Source organism: Podarcis cretensis (assembly GCF_951804945.1).
Source record: "Podarcis cretensis genome assembly, chromosome: 7".
NCBI lineage: Eukaryota > Metazoa > Chordata > Lepidosauria > Squamata > Lacertidae > Podarcis > Podarcis cretensis.
The window spans coordinates 2,862,997-2,882,043 of record NC_137176.1 but is presented as its reverse complement, the minus strand read 5'-3'; the positions used below and the strand labels follow the sequence as shown (position 1 = coordinate 2,882,043).

Sequence of the window (19,047 nt, the reverse complement as noted above, 5' to 3'; positions counted from 1 at the left end):
GCCATCTATCTGCATGCTTTTGTGGCTGCAATGTATTAAGACTCTGTGGAATATATTAAAAGTCTGTGGAAGCTGTACAATTCTGTATATAACTACCCTATGAAATAGGACCATTTCCAAACATAAATACATATCCACCTGTGGATTTATAATCAGTCATACATGCAGCCCAATCTGCATCAGTAAAACCAATCATTTTAGGATTACTAACATCTGGTAATCTTAATTTACAGTTTATCGTACCCCATAAGTACCAAACCACCCTTTTCACACCCACCCAGTCATATTCAGTGGGAGCATTTAACTTTCTACTTAGAATTCCCACAGCACTGGCTAAGTCAGGTATACATGTATTAGTAACAAGATACAGAAGCTTTCCAATCTGTACTCAATGTTGTCTGGCAACTGCTTTGAATCATCTTGATTCCTTAAAAAGTCAGTAGTCATGGGTGTGGCAACTGGGTACGCTTCTTGCATCTGCATGTATTGGATCAGTTCAGAAATCTTTTGCTTTTGGCTAAGAAGAAATTAACCGCCTTCTCTTTCCACTTGAATTCCAAGTTAGTACTGGATCTTTCCCAGTTCCTTGACTTCTACATCTTTGCTTAAATGCTTCACAACCTGTGTATACGTAGTCTCTGTCATTTACTATGGCAATGGTCAAATCATCAGCGACGGCAAGAATATAAGAAAATTGTCCATTGTTAGACTTGGTGTACAAGCATTTGTCTGCATGCTTTTGCTTGTGCCCAAGTTGTGTTAGTATTTTATGTAGCTTCTGATTCCAGGCTGATTCCAGCCTGTTTTAAGTCCATAAAGTCCTTTTTGCAGCTTGCACACTAAATGTGCCACATGTGGTTTAACAAAACCTTTAGGCTGCTTTATGTATATTTCCTCAAAAAAATCTCCATGCAAGAAAGCAGTCTTTCTGTGCCTCATGGACCATTTGTTTAGAGGCTACTATGTTTAAAAGTATTCTTACGCTGCTATATCTGATGGAGCGAATTATGGAGTCCTTTGGGTGCCAAAAATGTCTTGGGCCAGTCCTGGGTGGTTTTCCCTTGGGTCCTCACCTCCCCTTTCTTAGCTGAAGGACAGGGCAGCCCTCGCTCGGGCCCTGCTCAAATGGGCTGGTAGAGGGAAATGCGAGGTTGATGGCAAGGAAGAAGGACCTGCCTCAAGCAGCAGCAACTGTGCCCAGTCCCAGGTGCAGCCAGGCCTGGCTTCCGGCTTTGAGCTTCCTAGGCCTCATATCCAACAAGAAGCCACTCCTTTCTCAATGTTGCGCATGCAGCTGGGCACCTGAAAAAACCTGCAGGGACAGTGGGACCTCCACTAGGCTTTCCGGGCTACAGCCAGGTCTCTGAGCTGTAGAGAGGTAGCCCCCCTTCCCCACAGGAGCCCTCCTTGTGGCCTTGGACTCTTTTCATTGTCTTATTTGTACCCTACCCTTTTCTCTAAAAAGAGACTCGAGGAAAGAATAGGAACAGCTAAAAACATAAAAGGGTGGGAAGGGGAAATAATCGTTTTTTTAAAACAATTAAACGTTTATAGAATTAAAATGATAAAAGCTACGTTTATGGGAATACGACTCCCATAATCCCCGAGCACTGGCCTTTTTGCCCGGGGTTGACGGGAGCTGGAGTCCAAAATACCTGGAAGGCGCCGGACTGGGGAAAGCTGCCCTGGGAAGGATATGGTGAATCAGTGCAGAACGCGCAGAAGCGAAGCTCGGGCAGCCTAATATGCTCGACAGTATTAACAGTGCTGCGTTAAGAAAAACGCCTCCTAGTTCTGTGCCTTCGGCTTGCCTGGGATCCTGCCCCTCTGCAGACTTCGGCCCGGAACACTGGAAAGGCAGGAGCTGAGCGCTGATGTCTGGCTGAGCAATTGGGTCGAAGACTGCCAGCAGGCTTTCCTGCCTCTTTCTTCAGCTGTCAAAGCCGGAGTCTAGCTTTTTATTGATAAAAAGTAGTGGCTGACCATCGGAGGAAGAGCTTGCATATTCCCTCGTGGCCACAGCCTTTATCTCCTCGCGGCACAAAAATCCTGTTTGCTCCCGTCCCGCACGAAATGCACACTTTGCAGTACTCAGGAGTTGTGTAAATAGAAGTTTTTATTTCTTTAAAAGTATTTGGTCCTAATAACCCGGAGCTGATTTAAAGTAGACCTTGTCAACGTCAGACCCCTCAAATCAGTATGTATATGGAGGGAAGCAGCTCCTTGCGCAAATCCTTCCACATTCTCCTCCTCTATGGAAGCCCGGCACTGGAGCGCGGCTAGACTTGGTCTGCTTTTAAAACTTTCCCTCATTGTGCCATAGTTCCTGTTGGTTTTCTAAAAACGCGAACACTCAAATCATACTCCACGACCCCCCCCCCCCTTTATTCAGAAGCTGTTGTCTAGGCTTTAAGAGGGTCACGAAGCGCAGCCTCCAACTATTATTTCCTTCGCGGCTCTTAGGCTGCCGCGACCCAGCGCCGAAGTTTAAGGACTCTAATATCCTCTGTAATATTTATCTGGGGCGTGCTGAAAGCTTTCCCCTTGGAGCTGACCAGTTTGTAATTTGGGTTGGATCCACTCTTTGCTATTCTCCAGGTTACAGGATTAGCGTTAAGGGATGGAAGAGAGATGCTCTCTGCATCCTAAATATCTTTTGGGCAGGTTAGGGGAGCAGCAGCTTCCTCGCCCAGCGCAAACGAAGTCATTGGACTTCGGCCCCCTGTTTCCCCCCGCGGCAATTAACAAGTGCATTGATTCTGAAGCGCCTCTGCTCCTTCTGTTTGATCAGGAAAAGCGGGGCAAGCAGGAGGCAACGGGGCTTCTGCAGAGCAGGAACCGCTCCAGGTGCCCCCGCCCCGCGCTCCTAACCCCCCCGCCCCGCCTGCTTTAGCTAGTTGCAAATTGAGGCCGCCACTGCTTGCACCTGCTCTGCAAGAGGGTGCTCGGGAGCGTGCTTTCTTCCTTCCCCTGTTGTTGCGAAAATGCGTTTCGAGTCCTTGTACCAGTTTCAAGTGTTAATGCATTTTTACTGTATGCGACTGAAAAGCAACGAGCCCCGCCAACCCCCCAATTTCAGCTGGCCACGTGGAGCGGGTTGAAGGGGAGAATCAGCAGCACGACCACTACACAAAAAGAAAAGGGTCTTTTGAATCCAAGCGCCTCAATAGCTTTCAATAGATTCCCTTTGGTAAATACATGGCACTCGCTGTTTGAACCTGCTGCCTCCAAAGATGAATTCCTTGTGTTTTATGTGGGATGGCGTTTTCCCCCTTCTTCTACATTTAGAAAGATGAGGGGCTTAAAAAACAACAACACCCTAATGCTTTAGCCCTCTTATCTGCAGTCTACACTATTTAAAAGGATCGTGTTTTTATGTTATTTTTAAATATAGCTGAAAACGGTAGAAGAGGCCACGGACACAGAATTATAAGTGGGGCAGGAACAGCGTTGTGCGGTGGGCATTCCAGAGGGCTCCTTAATCCGAATTAGGTTGCTGATCCGTCATATTCAAATTAGAGGGAAGGATATGCAGGGGGAAGGCCATGGAAGGGAACATGTTAGGAGAATATATATGGACTCCACATCAGAATCACGATTCACTGTCCTCAGCACCTGAATTTATTGGGGACTCCAAATTCAGCGACCTTTGATTCCTGCTGACGCAACAAACGGAGACCTGAAAGATCCGCTTTCCCATCTTTCATTCCTTTTAATCAGCTACTAAAACCATAGGCACAAATCCAGGGAGAACAAGTTCTGGGTAAACTCCGCGGAAATGAACGGAGTGCACAAACTGTTCCGGTCATCTTAACTGGGTTTGTGCAAAAGAAGGTCCGGCTGGAGTGTGTTCTGTTCCTGCAGGTCCGATTTTTATTAAAAGGAGCTCGGAAAGACTGAAATTCGCTAACAGCTGACAGGTTTCAAAGCCCGCCCGCCCCCTCCAATCTTGCTGTTACCACTGCTACAGGATAAACCAGGAGGCATAGACCAGTGTTACGTTTTCTGTGGGATGGGGGAAAAGCCCCGTCTCCTTGCCTGTCGGCGGCTCTGTCAAAGCAAAGCACATTGGTGTTCTTGCTAACTTCAGCACCAGGGAGAAAAACAGCTCTGGGCTCCGGATGCTGCGAGCTGCGAACACACCGGCAGGCAGGCAGGCAGGCAGGAGGGCTCCCCCTCGATCGTTCCTCTCTTTTAAGGAGCTATTGAGAGAAAGCTGGAGAAAGTTGAGTCCTCGGTCCCGGTTGCTTCCTTGGCCTGTTGATCAGGATTGGCGGAGCCCCAGTTCCACCCCCCAACCAGGATCAGCTGTGACTTTGCTGCTGCGTCAACGGAAGGAAGCATCTCGATAGCTTCTGCAGGCGTTGTCTTGTCTGGAGAGGGAGGGCACAGCTCCCCTCTCCCCTTCTCCCCTCCTCCATGGTGGGCCCCCCAGCAACACGTGCCTCTTGCTCTTCCAGATTGGCCGCGGTTCCCTTTCAATAGCAAGAGGTTAATTTCCTTGACAAAGGTGACAGGGAGGCAGGGGCGGGGGGAGAGGAGAGGCACAGGGAGACAGGCAGACTCTTTTCTTTCGCCCCTTTTGGCTACTTGATTAGACCCCTTGATTTAGCATCAGATGTCAAACAGCAAAGTGCACGGGCTGGATTAAAATGTATGAGCCTCCTCCGGCCCCATCCTCTCCCTGTCTTTCGCTCGCTCCCTGCCAGAGCACCGAGGGCGCCTTCATCAACTTTAAAGAAACTGTGTCAGAACGGCCCGTCCACCAGGAGCCTACTTAAACCAAATTAGCTGGGTTTTGAACCAGCTGATGCCCGAAACCCAAAGGCGCTGGGCATAATCCAGGAGGAGCAGGAGGAGTTGGATTCTTCTGCAGGAGCTTCTTTGACACGCAGCCCCTGGCACTCTGAAGCGAGGTTTGCGGAGACCTTCTTGCCGGGTTAGGCCTGTAGTGTGGAAGAGCGCGAGTTTCGCAAAGAGAATGAAATTTGTTGCAGGAAGCTCACTTGTGCCAGGCGGGAAAAGCTGCTGCTGCTTAGGCGGAAATATGGATCGCTTTGCGCGTCCGAGCGTGCATTGCAATACTGGCGAGCAAGTGTCACCTCGTAGCTCCTGGTGTGGAAAGAAATCTGTTAAGCACGGGACCTCCCTTGCAGGATCCTTTACCATAAACATCTTGAGGAACTGGGAACGGGGAAGAAAAAAAATACCCCCCATCACATCCTATTATTAAATAAAGGCTTTTTTGCGCTTGGCAGCTGTCAGGTATCGGCCTACCCTAAAATTCTGATGTGTATCACCCCTTGCAGCCTAATCCTATGCATAGTTACTAACAGTGGTTTTTTTCCCCTTTAAAAATGTTTAGGGGTACTCTCATTTTGACTCAAGAAAATCACCATTTTATAGTGCAGATCGGGACAAAAATACAAAGATTCACAAAATGTTTAGGGGGAAGCGTCCCCCTCAGAAAAAAAGCCCTGGTTACTAAGACGTTAGCCCCCCGGTGTTCAGTAAGCGCGCTCCAGATGCCAGCCTTCGACGTGGAAAGGCGCGGGCCAAACCGGCCTGCCCCCCTCGGGCGCCAGCCTCTCCCTGTTGCTCCCCCGCCCTGAGCTCCCTCGCCCGTGGGCGAGAAGGTGAAGGCGCGGGGAGCAGGGCCCAGAGGAGCCGGAGGCCCAGCGCGGCGCTGACCTGCTTTCTGCCGCGGACAAAGAAAGCAGAGCCCGGCAGCCCCAAGCAACAAGGCGCGCGCGCCTGCGCACCTCGGCCCCTCTCCCGGGCTGCGGCTGCGGCTGCTGCTGCTCGGCGCCCTCGCCTCGCCCCCCCCCCCGGCGCATCTTTCCTCGGGATTTTCCTTGTCCGAAGCCCCCGAAACAATCAGCCCCCCCCTCCTCCTCCTCCTCCATTTTCGCCGCTCCCTCTCCTGCATTTTAAACACTCTCCTTGACATATTTCGGCTCCATTCTTCTCCTTTGTTGCTATTTCGCTCCCGGAGCTGCGCTCCCTTCTCCCCCCCCCGACTCGGGCGCCCTGGCTCCCCCGAGGGGGCGGCATTGTCATGCTGATGGCTCTTGCGCTCCGGCGCCCCCCCGCCCGGGAGACACAAAGGCCCGGCACGTGCGCCTTCCCATAGAGGAGCAGCAGACCGTGACGGGAGGCGGAGCTGGGCGTGTGCCGGGGGGGGAGGGGAGGGGAGGGGAGGGGGCGCCAGAAAGGGAAGAAAGAAAGAAAGAAAGAAAGAAAGGGAAGCGCCCCAGCCCGCAGGTACATCTGCTGCCCTCCACCTCCGCCAGGCGCCCGCCCGCCCGCCCGCCCAGCGCGCCGCCTCAAAGCCCAGGGAGCAGCCGCGGGAAGCGCTGATTGGCTCCGGGCGGAGCAGGAGGCACGAACAATGCTGTCCTCCCGCCTTAAAAAGCGGCGGCGAGGCTGGGCGACTGGGGGGGCAGCGCGGCCAGGAGGAGCCGCGCTGGTGGGGGCGGGCGAGCGAGCGAGCGAGCCCGGAAGGCGGGAAGGAGGCGCGGGCGACGAGCGGGAGGAGAGCCGGCTTGGGGCGCCGGCGCCGCTGGCGGGCTGAGGCAGGCAGGCGCCTTGGCACCTCCCGGAGCCGCCCGAGGATGCCCCGCGGTTTCCTGGTGAAGAGGAGCCGCAGACCCACGCCCATCTCCTACCGGACCCGCTGCTGCTGCCCGGCGTCGGCGGCCGCCGAGGGAGGCGACCCGGCGCAGCTCCTGGCGCCCCCGCCGATCCCCGCTCCGCCGCTCTCGGCCTCGCAGCCCGCCGAGGCGCCTCTTCTGCGGGCGCCCGCGGCGCCGCCGCCCTTCGGGACGCCCGACGGCCCCGCCGCAGCCCCGCCGCAGCCCCTGCGCAGCCCCGCGCGGGCCGTCAGCGAGGAGCGCCACCTGCACCTGGGCTCGCCGCTCTCGGCCGAGTCCTTTCCGGCGCCGGAGCCTCTGCTCCTGGGCCCCGGGGCCGAGCTCAAGCTCTGGGCGGTCGCGGCCCTCGCCGCCGCCCCGCCGCCGCCGCCGCCCTCCCCGGCTCCGGCGGGGGCCCCGCAGCGCAGCCATGGGCCGAGCCCCAGCGCGTCCAAGCGGCCGCAGGGCCGGAAGGCCAAGGCGGCGCGCAAGCTGCACTTCGAGGATGAGGTGACGACGTCGCCGGTGCTGGGGCTGCGCATCAAAGAGGGGCCCCCCGAGCCCGCCGCGACGGCTCCGCAGCAGCAGCAGCAGCAGCAGCACCAGGCGGGCGGCGGCGGAGGATCGCGCGCGGGCGGCGCGCAGCCGCTGGGCGAGTTCATCTGCCAGCTGTGCAAGGAGCGCTACCCCGACCCGCTGGCCCTGGCGCAGCACAAGTGCTCGCGCATCGTGCGCGTCGAGTACCGCTGCCCGGAGTGCGACAAGCTCTTCAGCTGCCCGGCCAACCTGGCCTCGCACCGCCGCTGGCACAAGCCGCGGCCTCCCAGCGCTGCCAAGCCCAAGGCTGCGGCCGACGAGCCCCCGGCCAAGGGAGGAGGAGGAGGAGGAGCCGGCAGCGGCAGCGAGAGGGACACGCCGAGCCCCGCCAGCGGAGGGGAGCCCGACGGCGGCGGCGGCGGCGGCGGCGAGGAGTTCGCGTGCCCGCGCTGTGCCAAGCGCTTCCGCCGCCAGAGCGCCCTGCGCAAGCACCTGCCCCTGCACCACGAGCCGCTGGACGGGCCGCCCTCGGCGCGGGAGCCCCCGGACGCCGGCCCGCCCGAGGAGGCGGGCGCCCGCCCCAGCCCGCTGAGCTTGCCCGGGGAGTGCCACCCGTGCCCCGTCTGCGGCGAGCCCTTCGCCGGCAAGAGCGCCCAGGAGCGCCACCTGCGCCTGCTCCACGCCGCCCAGGCCTTTCCCTGCAAGTACTGCCCGGCCACCTTCTACAGCTCGCCGGGCCTGACCCGCCACATCAACAAGTGCCACCCGTCGGAGAACCGCCAGGTCATCTTGCTGCAGGTGCCCGTGCGCCCGGCCTGCTAGAGGGAGCCCCGCCGTGCCTTCCCTGCAGCCCCGTCGCCGCCCAGCCCCGGAGGGCCTGCGGGGCAAGCGCGGGACTTGGACGCCGGCCACGGGGGCAGCGCGCACCGTCTCGCAGAACCGCCGGCCTTTTTGCCCCGGAGCATCTCTGCGACGGTGTGTCGGGCTTCTCTTCGCCGCTCCCCTGGAGCGCTGGCTCCGGAGCAGCTCCCTCCTCTTCGCCCCCACTGCACTCGCGGGGGCTGCTCCAGGGGCCAGAGCTTCAGGGTTGGCTTAAACTTAAGATTCCCCTTTTCTCTCAATAAGTCAATCTTGAGAAATGATGGATGCCTTTACACTTCACAGGCTGTGAACTGAACCTTTTCCCCACTTGATTAGCTTTATTATGGCTTGTGAACCGCTGGGATCTGGCTTTACCTTTTCGCTGTGTGTTTTCTTCTCTTTTTTTTTTAAATTTTCGATGTGAACAAAATCAATCTGCTTAAAGATATAACTTTGGTTAGTATAGCCACAAATGCCTTGACTTTAATCGTTGTTTGTCTCCAAAAAAATGTTGTAGAAGCTGCCTTAATACAATGACATGCCAATCTTTTTATGTTTGTTCCTTTTCAAAGTAGATCTCTATGTTGATGCTTATCTGTATATGTTGATTTATGCGTAATTGTTATTTATTCGTTATTTATTATTAATTATGGTGTTTATTTCTGATGTGCTTTGCCTCTCTCCCACCACCACCTCCAGTTCGCCCCCTCCTGCCATTTCACTGTGCATTTTTAAGTCTTTTTTAAAGGGATCTGTTGAAAAGGGTTTAATTTTTATACCTAGAATAAACATACAACTGTAACCCTTCTCTTCTTGCTTCGAGGGCTCGCGGATAGCTCTGCTTCCTTTTAGATGCAATCTCTTTTCTACACAATTATTTTCTTAACTGTTAGCTATTTATAGAACGCTTCAATAGAACTGTTTTAACTGTCTATTTACTATTCAAATAAAAGTATTTTCAAATTCAGATACACTTTATTCATTTCTGTTTTCATTTTACATTCATTTTGTACCGTAACCCTATCTACATTTCCTAGGTAGTAAGTCCCATGAGGTTTAAGGAGGCTTCTTTCTAACCGCATATGCATAGGATTGCAGCCTTATTTCCTATAAAAATTCCTGGTTTTCGATTCATGGTTTGTCTGTTTTTAAAATAGCAAAAGCCAATCAAAGTTAATAATCCTTAAACAGGTGGGTCTGAATTGACTCCGTAATTATTTATTGTTCAGAGATTACATTTTGATAAAGCGTCCAGATTTTAAAAAGCTTAATAGGTAGGTTACAAGGCTCCCACAGCCTCAGCACTGACGCATCTCTTCATTGCCACGGCTCAACCTTGGAGTTAGGCATTAATGGAGGTGCCCCCACCCCAAGGGCTGGGGGGGGGACATCTTTCGGATCAGAGTGCGGGTGTTTTCAGGCAAAGGAGAAATTAAGAACCGCTAATGGCAGCCAGCGAGTTGGATTAGTTTTGCAAGCATCCTTCGGAGTTTCGAGCTGGCGATGCTGGGGGCGGGAAGCGTCCTCCCGAGAAAAGCCCTGCTGCTGTGCTGCGGCTCATCCGAGAACCCCAGGTCGCTTTTCCAAGGATGCTTTCTAGTGTTTAAAGTTGCGAAAGTTCGCCCAATGCCTCCTTCCTCCTGCCCTTGGCCGCCCCGGTCCTTTCCGCGGGGAGAAGCGCAGGGAGGTCCGTCTCTGCAGGCGCTTCGCCGCCCGCCCGCCCGCCAGAGCTCCAGGGTCAGCCTTGGACGGGGGGGCGATGCCCAGCGGTGTTTGTTCGCCACGGCGCCTCGCTTATTTCGCGGGCAAGAGGAAGGCAAGCCGCGAACCTCCTCCCCGCTGCAGCCCGGCTTGACTTCGCTCCTTTCGCCGAACTTTCGCCCTCCGCCAGTCTCGCGCAGCGCCCCCCCCACCCCGGGCTATGGGGGGCTCCGCTGGGGCGGGGGGGGGCGGGGGGGAGCCCAGCCGAGCCCTTTGACCCCAGCAGCGGGCGAAATGCCTTCGCTTCTGGCTGCCCCACGGGCGAGGGAGACGCTTCCTTCAGAAGGCCTGCTCCAGATACGTGAAGCCGAGGAAGAGGCCGGACCCGCGTCTCTCCCCGCCGGGCGCCTGGCAAAGGCCACCAGAACGGGCTTCAACATCGAAACGACCCCCCGCTCCTCAAAATGGCCACCGCCTCCCTCCGAGGGGAGCAGCAGCCCTACGAGGAGGCGGCGGCGGCTGGGCCTTCAGCCCGGCTGCAGGGGCGCCTCAGCAGCGCGGAATGGCGGGAAGCCGAGAGGCCTCTTCCCTCAGGCCTTGGGAGGCGGAGTAGGCCCAGGCCAAGGGCCCAATACAGTATATTTTGTCACCTGAGGAGAACCACAAAATGGCGCCCCCCTCCCTGCCAAGCAAAAAGAGGTGAGGAAAGATTACATCAGAGACAAGGGAGGGATCTAGGATTCTGTGATTCTACATTGGGATCTGCTGCCTGAGGCTGTGGCCTCACCTTGCCTGGCGGGCGGGCTGGCCCTGAGGAGTTGACCCCTGAGCAAATGCCTTCCTTTTGGGGAGAGAACAGAGGGACCCTCTCCCTCCTTCGCTGGTGGGCTGGGAATGGAGCAGAGAAACACAGCCCGAAGGCACAAGAGAAGAGAAGCCTCATTAGCTCTGTCTTCTCAACCTCATTCCTTTCAGGTTTGGCCATATTGTTGGTTCCAGACTCCAGGTAGGGAAAGAAGGATGAGCAAGGAGGCCAAAAAGCCCCAAAATGAGAAGTTCCTTTGTAGCCAAGGGGGATTTGGACCCAGGGTCAAAGGCTTGCTCTTAGATATTTAATTTTTTAAAAGAGGGGGACATCTGGAGTCTAACATCGAGAGGGCAAACAGGTTGGCTACTATCCCTTTCTAGTAACATTTCTTGTACTTATTCATTTATGCCAAGTAATAGGTGATTTATTCCTCAAGAGCACCTGTGATCTGAAATTGGGGCAGGGTGGAGGGGGAAGGGAAGGAATGGGATTGTCCTCCTTAAATAGTGATTTTGTGAGCCTTTGTAAGCACATGAGAGGAGCACAGGTGTTGGGCCCAATCCAGCAGAAGATTGTTCTTCAAAGTGCATAGAAGCTGCATAGGCAGTGGTAGCTTGTGCCCATTGGGTTGAGAGTTGCTCAGTTGGCATTTGCCACTTTAAAGCCGAGGATCATTATTTGTTCAGCCTGTACAGTTTCCTGCTCAGTGCCACTTCATCACTCGTTTGCAGTGGAGGACTAGGCTCACCGAAAGGAAGAGAAGATGAATTTTAGAACAGTTTCTCCCAAGGTTATTCCCTGGTTTGCAAAATAATGAACCTTTCAACCTTTTCTGAGACGCCCTTTCCTTTAGCATCATAGGGAGAAATTTCATGTCATCTGCATTGTTTTCCCCATAGAGTCAGCCCACAAATTCAGCTGCCAATGAACCCCACTGAGCCTAAAGTGATAGGCAGGCATATGTGTTCCTGACCTCAGCCACACATTGCAACTGTGCCTTCAAAGTACTCTAAAACCAATAATGGCAAAATTATTAATTTTTCCCTAACCAAAAGATGGAAATATCTCAGGGTGCTTTCAAGAGTTTTCACCTAGGACACCCCCTCTCTTTTAAAGAAGACCAGATGTAAACACGCAGTAGTCTGCTTTTCTCACCTCTGCAGCAGAAACTGTGCCTGCTTGAATTCCTTCTTCTAGTGCATACTTTTAAATTTACAGGAAACCTTTCTTCCTTTGCAACATCAGAAACTGGAACCTACAAGAAGAGTGGAACTTAATGGTGGGGGAAATAGGATAATCTTTTATTGATTTAAAATATTTATCCCCTGCTTTTCGTAAACAAAGCTTAAGGTAGCTAACAACAATAATTAAAGCAATTATAAAATAACAGTAAAATAGTAAAAGCAGCAAAATTAAAAGTACAAACTGCAATTAAGTAAGTGCAATTAAGTAAGCAAATCACGACCAAATCATGGAGAATGCAACCACTCATGGTCCTATCCTAAAAGAAGCTTTATCCTAAAAGAAACGTGTTCAACAACCTAATGCTAAAAGGGGGGCAAGATAAGTCCAGGGAGGGAGTTACAGAACCTGGGCACAGCAGGTTCTGACACACTGTCTCAGCTGAACATACTTTTTCGGACAATGACACACATTAGGAAGGTCTGAGATCAGCAGAGAAAATAATTGAAATTCATTGCTTTTAAAAACCTTTTTATTGTGAGGATTCATAGAATCATAGAATTGGAAGAGACCACAAGGGCCATCAAGTCCAACCCCCTGCCAAGCAGGAAACACCATCAGAGCACTCCTGACATATGGTTGTCAAGCCTCTGCTTAAAGACCTCCAAAGAAGGAGACTCCACCACACTCCTTGGCAGCAAATTCCACTGTCAAACAGCTCTTACTGTCAGGAAGTTCTTCCTAATGTTTAGGTGGAATCTTCTTTCTTGTAGTTTGGAACCATTGCTCCGTGTCCGCTTCTCTGGAGCAGCAGAAAACAACCTTTCTCCCTCCTCTATGTGACATCCTTTTATATATTTGAACATGACTATCATATCACCCCTTAACCTCCTCTTCTCCAGGCTAAACAGGATTAACCTTAGAATGTGACACTTGTCTTAAGGTTTAGTTCTTGGGGATGTTTTCTTCACTTGGGGGCTTTAGCTGTGCAATTTCATCAGCATAATGTATGATGTGCTATACAGTGGCACCTCAGGTTAAGAACTTACCGTAATTTGTTTTGAAGGTCTGTTCTTAACCTGAAACTGTTCTTAACTTGAAGACCACTTTAGCTAATGGGGTCTCCTGCTGCCGCCGTGCCGCTGGAGCACGATTTCTGTTCTCATCCTGAAGCAAAGTTCTTAACCTGAGGTAATATTTCTGGGTTAGCTGAGTCTGTAACCTGAAGCATATGTAACTTGAAGCGTATGTAACCCGAGTTACCACTGCAGTGCTTCATAGTTTCTGATCAACAGTGTTAGAATTGCCACTATTAAGTTTTTTTGTTGCAATTCTATATATACACAGTTACCTGAGAGTAAGTTCTATTGAAATCAGTTGTGTATACAATTGCTTTGAGGGATAGATTGAACAACACAGGTGAGTTTACTTCCAAATAAGCATGCATAGGATTGCACTGCCTATGGGGGAGGAAGCTAACTTAGGAGACTTGGTAGACACAGGGGAATTGCTAACTTCTGTTGTAATGGCACGTCATGGTTGTGATGAACTGAATGCTTCTAAATATATGCAGGGGACTGTGTGCATTTTGAATTCACCTTTCAGGCACTTAGTTAATATACATGGAATAGTGCTTTAATAAGTTTACTTATCAAAGAAGTTACCTGTTGGCATGGCATATTTGTGTTCAGGATGGAAGAGAAGGACCTGCTCTGCTGGTGTGCATTTACACACAGCATGGAGAGGCATATGGACTGAGGCTATATAAGGCTATGCCACTTCCTCCCCACCTCTTCAGTTTCCAGCAACCACCTTGCCCTCCTAGGACTCAGTGTAGGAACTTTGCAGGTTGCCCAAGGGACCAAGTAGGAGCTTTTTGCCTGCATGCTTTTTGCCGGTGAGTGGTCTTCTACTGCTTTATTCTATACTGTATTTGGGAAACTGGTTAGTTGGTGGTGCCACTCAATTGGTTAATTTGGTCACTTATGGAGGCAGTGACATCACGGCAAGGCATGATGGAATTCATTTTGTGCTGATGGAATAGGACTAAAAGACTGGAATTACGATGATGCTTAATAGATCTATTGCCTGGTATATACTGTAGGGCTGGGTGATATTGCCAGCTAAACTTTGCTATATCAGATGTTGGATGTTGGAAGGAGGTGGGAAGGAACAAGGCAGTTAATGTAACCGTGTGCAGCTTCTGCCTCTTCCTGGTGAAGCTGGGTGGACAGCACTGCTCTGGGTGGAGCGCAGCACCCAGAGTGTTGCATGGCATGGTAAAGGTAAAAAAAGACAAAGGACTCCTGGATGGTTAAGTCCAGTCAAAGGCGACCATGGGATTGCGGCGCTCATCTTGCTTTCAGGCTGCGGGAGCTGGCGTTTGTCTACAGACAGCTTTCCGTGTCATGACTAAACCGCTTCTGGTGCAACGGAACACCGTGACAGAAACCAGAGCGCATGGGTGGCGCTGTGGTCTAAACCACTGAGCCTCTTGGGCTTGCTGATCAGAAGGTTGGTGGTTTGAATCCCCGCGACGAAGTGAGCTCCCGTTGCTCTGTCCCAGCTCCTGCCAACCTAGCAATTCGAAAGCATGCCAGTGCAGGTAGATAAATAGGGACCGCTGCGGCGGGAAGGTAAATGGCATGGCACGGTACCACAGAGCCACTGGCCTCCCCAGAACTGCCAGCTGCGGCTCACCCCAATGATAGTCTTGCTGCACAAGTGGCAGCTACTGGGAGCCACTATTCCATGGGGTGAGGAGGAATGGAGGGAGGAGGCAGCTTGCCAATGCTAACGCAGCCAGGGAAAAAAAACGAACACACTGGAAGGCTGGCAGGCAGGCAAGCCCCACTCCCAAGGCCAGCAACTGGGCTGTGGAGGGAGGGAGGGAGGGAGGGAGTGGGTGAGCATCAGGCAGCCCGGCTGCAAGCAGACCGGGGGATTCGCGATACATTGCCTGATTGGAAATTCTGAAATCGCTCTTGTGATTTTACATTTAAAACAAATGTATTGATACGTCACCCAGGCCTAATATGCTGCATAATTTTAAATTAATCTTCTAATGCCACAATTAACTGCAGTAACTTGGAGTGTAAATGGCCTGGGTACAACAATTAAAAGAATAAGGTTTGCTTTACAGCAAGATAACCCAGGCCTTATTTTTTAAAAAAGAGACATTTTTTAAAAAAATGAAACACAATACTGTTACAAAATCCTTCCAAGTGGAAGTGGAGATTGGTACGCCTTACAAGGTACTTCCAAAAGTAGAGGTTCAGCAATTCACCCAAACTTGAGTTTCAGTTAAAAGTTATACTAAGTGACACTAATGGAAGATTTAGCTTCTTCAAATGTCAGTTAGATAACTCCTGGCTGACACTGTGTTCTATTTATGGACCTAATACCCAACAAAAACAGTTTCTGGATGAAGCTTTTATATTACTGCATACATAAATTCTCACACAATTGGCTGCTTTTCCTCTTACTTCATTAAGATTAAAATGGGGAAAATACTTTGGGGAAGAATCAGAGGAACAGCTCTAGGAACATATTTGGGATAATAATAATATTTTTATTATTTATACCCTGCCCATCTGGCTGAGTTGTCCCATAAACTACATTCAGATCCATCTCAATAAGAACTTGAGATAATGCTTTAAAGATGGCACATCGCTGGTACATGTGCCCCAACAGATTATACAGAATTAATCATAACACATCAAATCTTTGCTGTTGGGAATGCAATTTACCTGGCTCTCTAGTACACATGTGGTCATTTTTGGGGTAGCCCTTAATAAGCAAAGGATTTTAGGTATACAAAAAACAGATTAGGGCTGAGCAATATCTGCTTTTCAACATCAGTGGCTAAACATCGGTTCTGTATACCTGAAGGAGCGTCTCTGCCCCCATCATTCAGCCCGGACACTGAGGTCCAGTGCCGATGGCCTTCTGGCAGTTCCCTCACTGCGAGAAGTGAGGTTACAGGGAACCAGGCAGAGGGCCTTCTCAGTAGTGGTGCCTGCCCTGTGGAACGCTCTCCCATCAGGTATCAAGGCAATAAGCAACTATCTTACTTTTAAAAGACATCTGAAGGCAGCCCTGTTTAGGGAAGTTTTTAATGTTTAATGCTGTATTGTGTTTTAATATTCGGTTGGGAGCCACTCAGAGTGGCTGGGGAAACCCAGCCAGATGGACGGGGTATTATTATTATTATTATTATTATTATTAATAATAATAATAATAATAATAATAATAATAATATTCCAGTACTGCATATCACAATGTCTGAAATTGGAGATCAGGCATGGGGATGAGCGAAGGAGCAGCCATGGAGATCAGTTGGAGGTGGGAGGCGAGGAAGGGGAGTCACTTCCACTGCATGGTTTGAGTGGGAGGAGATAGGGATGGGGGGCGCATCAAGTCACAATCAGCGGGGCAGCCAGCGAAGATGCACGTCCACCGTGGCTGCTGCTGCTTTCCTGCTGACTGAGAAAAGCCGCTCTGCCTCCGTGCCAGGGGAAGGTAGTGCCACAGTGCCTTGAAGTGAGGGCGATCAGATGCCCTGTTCTCCATCAGCGTGAGGGAAGGCAGCTCAGATCAGCACTGTTATCATGTGATATTGACGACACCTTGAAATTGGCTGCTCTGCTCTCTCTCACGCAAGGAGTGATACATTGCTGCGTATTGCCGGGTCAAAATTGTTATTGCGGTGTGATTTCAAAACCGGTTTGGGCCAATACATTGAAAAATTGCAAAGCGCTAGAACAGACCATAAAATTTGTGATATTACCATGCAAAAATGACAAATATTTAGTTGGGGGGAGGCAAGGGATGGGGCTGTGGGTGTATTCAGACTGCTAATTGGGAACCACTGTCATAGGGTGTTTACTCTAACCCAGGGGTCAGCAACCTTTTTCAGCCATGGGCCCATGAGGTGGGCCGGACTATATTTTGAAGACAAAAAATGAATGAATTCCTATGCCCGACAAATAACCCAGAGATGCATTTTAAATAAAAGCACACATTCTACTCATGTAAAAACACCAGGCAGGCCCCACAAATAACCCAGAGATGCATTTTAAATAAAAGGACACATTCTACTCATGTAAAAACATGCTGATTCCTGAACCGTCCATGGGCCAGATTGAGAAGGCGATTGGGCCACGGACCTTAGGTTGCCTACCCCTGCTCTAACCAGATCTAATGTGCTGCCTTCTCAATTGGTTTGGGGGAGATTTGTTGGTGTTTTTCTCTTGAGGTTTTGTGCTACTAAGAACCAAGAGGTGGAATCTGTGGAATGTATGCCTTTGTTTTGTAATTTTTATGTTGGAGTTTGTTAGCAAATGATTGCCAATTTACTGGCCAAACAAGCAGGCAGGTAGCTCAATGTAGTGTTAATTACTTGGAGATAAAATACCATGGGTATCATAGAAAGTGGCCAAATTTTTATTAGTGACAGTGAGGACAAAGAGATGAATAACCACCCAAAGTTGGAAAGAAAATTTTCAGGGGCTACTTAGGTTATCTTCTATATATGAAACTTTAGCCAATACCATTTAAATTATGTTTTGCATTGCATTTTGCTCCGCCCTTAAGGCTATGATGTACTGTATGCTTTTATTTTTGGTCTTATTGCTGATCTGTTGAAAATAATAAACTGATGATGAAGCAGAGGTGCTGACTCAGGAATGAGATGGGGGCCTGGCTGCACAACATAACATCGGGCATCACATGTGATGCTGTGACATGCACAGCGCCGGATGTCAGAGGCGACGCTGTCACACACTATGTCCAGTCGTTGCACAGCAACTTGGCTTCCATGGCATGTGGCTCCTCCCCCTCCTCTTCCTCCTGCCACCACCATGGGTTGGGGGCTGCTTCCCTTCCGTGGCAGGAGGAGGAGCTGAGCTGCCCCCATGTTCCTGGCTCCTTCAATCTTGTGTGACCATGCGATGCCTGGACATCGGCTGTGATGCTGTTGTGTGTTACAACTCAGCTTCTATTGACAGCAGCTCCTCCTCTTCCTCCTCCTGCTCATGCCATGGGCTGGGGGCTGCTTCTCCTGTGTGGCAGGAGGAGGAGCTAAGCTGCCACTGCGCAATGCCTGGACGTTGTGTGTGATGGTGTTGTGTCTGGGCTTTGCGTCCAATCTCTGGGTGTCACACAAGACTTTGTGACGTCATGCATCGTGTCTGCCAAACATTGAGGGGGCCTAGCCCCTCACAAACAAATATGTCCCCCCAATGATTCATCACCCCAAGGTAACCCCCCTAGCAGTTGGCATGCCTGTGATGAAGTAATATTTTTACAGTAACAAGCATAGCAAGAATTGGGCACAAACAAAGTAATTTAAGTCCAGATGACTGATCCTCTTCACTAGCTGGTGTGATTATTAAAGTAGTAATGATCAGAACAGCAGTGGGAACAAGATAAATTAAACGAACAGAGTGCCAGGTGACCAGCTAATCTTGAATAAACAGAGCACCCACTTCACATTAAAATGGGGCAGCTTTGCTAACAGGATCCTTTGTCTAATGCTTTCAGCCATATTAGAGTTCTGTTGGATGGAAGTACAGTAATGGATGGAAGTAGAATGGATGGAAATAAAAGGTCTGATCAAGCCGCATTAACTACACCAAACTTTTAAGATCAGAAATTTTGCTTTGGCGTAGGGATGACCCAAGGCACGGATATGGAGGCTCAGTGCACAGGGAATTGTGGGGGAGAAAGAGATGGGAAGCTGTACCCTCTATACTTGAGTACAGGAAATCTTGCTTCAGACTCCTTGCAAGTGAGGATTTACCCCCTCACTATTGTGATGTCAGTAGTTAATAGCTATAGAAAAAGGAACAACGATTCTAGTGATTAAAGGTTTCATAAAATAATTCAGGAACTCCATTTTACTCCCACAATTTCTGTTGCATTTGATACACATAGTCTAAATGATGTAAGGTAAAAAACAGATGGGGAACTTTAGGCCGTCCAAATGTTGCTGGACTGATGGCCACTCACAGAGGGGCTGGCAAGACGTGCCCAACAACTTCTAGAAGACCACTCCCCATCCCTGTGCTAGATTATGTGAGGTGGGAGTAGAAAGTGAGGCTTGATGGTGGATAATAGCAGCTATTCAGATCCTGTTGTGTTCTGTGAGCTGGAAGCCAAAAAGCTGGTTCGGATGGAAAACAGAGACATAATTGGGGCCTCTGTTTTCCATCTGAACCAGCCTTTTGGCTTCCAAAAACATTTTAGCCTAACTCAGGTAGACTTGGGCTACCCAGACCCTAAAGTAATCTGCAGGTAAAGCTAAGAAACAGAATCTGGGCTGCA

General features: G+C 50.7%; 1 protein-coding gene and 1 long non-coding RNA gene across 2 annotated transcripts in view; both read left to right on the top strand.

The window, feature by feature from the left end:
- The first annotated feature begins 6,516 nt into the window (after positions 1-6,516).
- INSM1 (INSM transcriptional repressor 1) lies at positions 6,517-8,997 on the top strand. Its single transcript, XM_079983254.1, has one exon. The coding sequence runs from the start codon at positions 6,615-6,617 to the stop codon at positions 7,989-7,991; it is 1,377 nt and encodes a 458-aa protein (XP_079839380.1). The 5' UTR covers positions 6,517-6,614; the 3' UTR covers positions 7,992-8,997.
- Positions 8,998-10,192: 1,195 nt separating this feature from the next.
- LOC307220060 overlaps positions 10,193-19,047 on the top strand; it is a 44,850-nt gene continuing 35,995 nt past the window's right edge. The window contains exon 1 of the long non-coding RNA XR_013840671.1: positions 10,193-10,430. This is a non-coding gene — a long non-coding RNA (uncharacterized lncRNA). The remainder of the gene's footprint in view (positions 10,431-19,047) is intronic.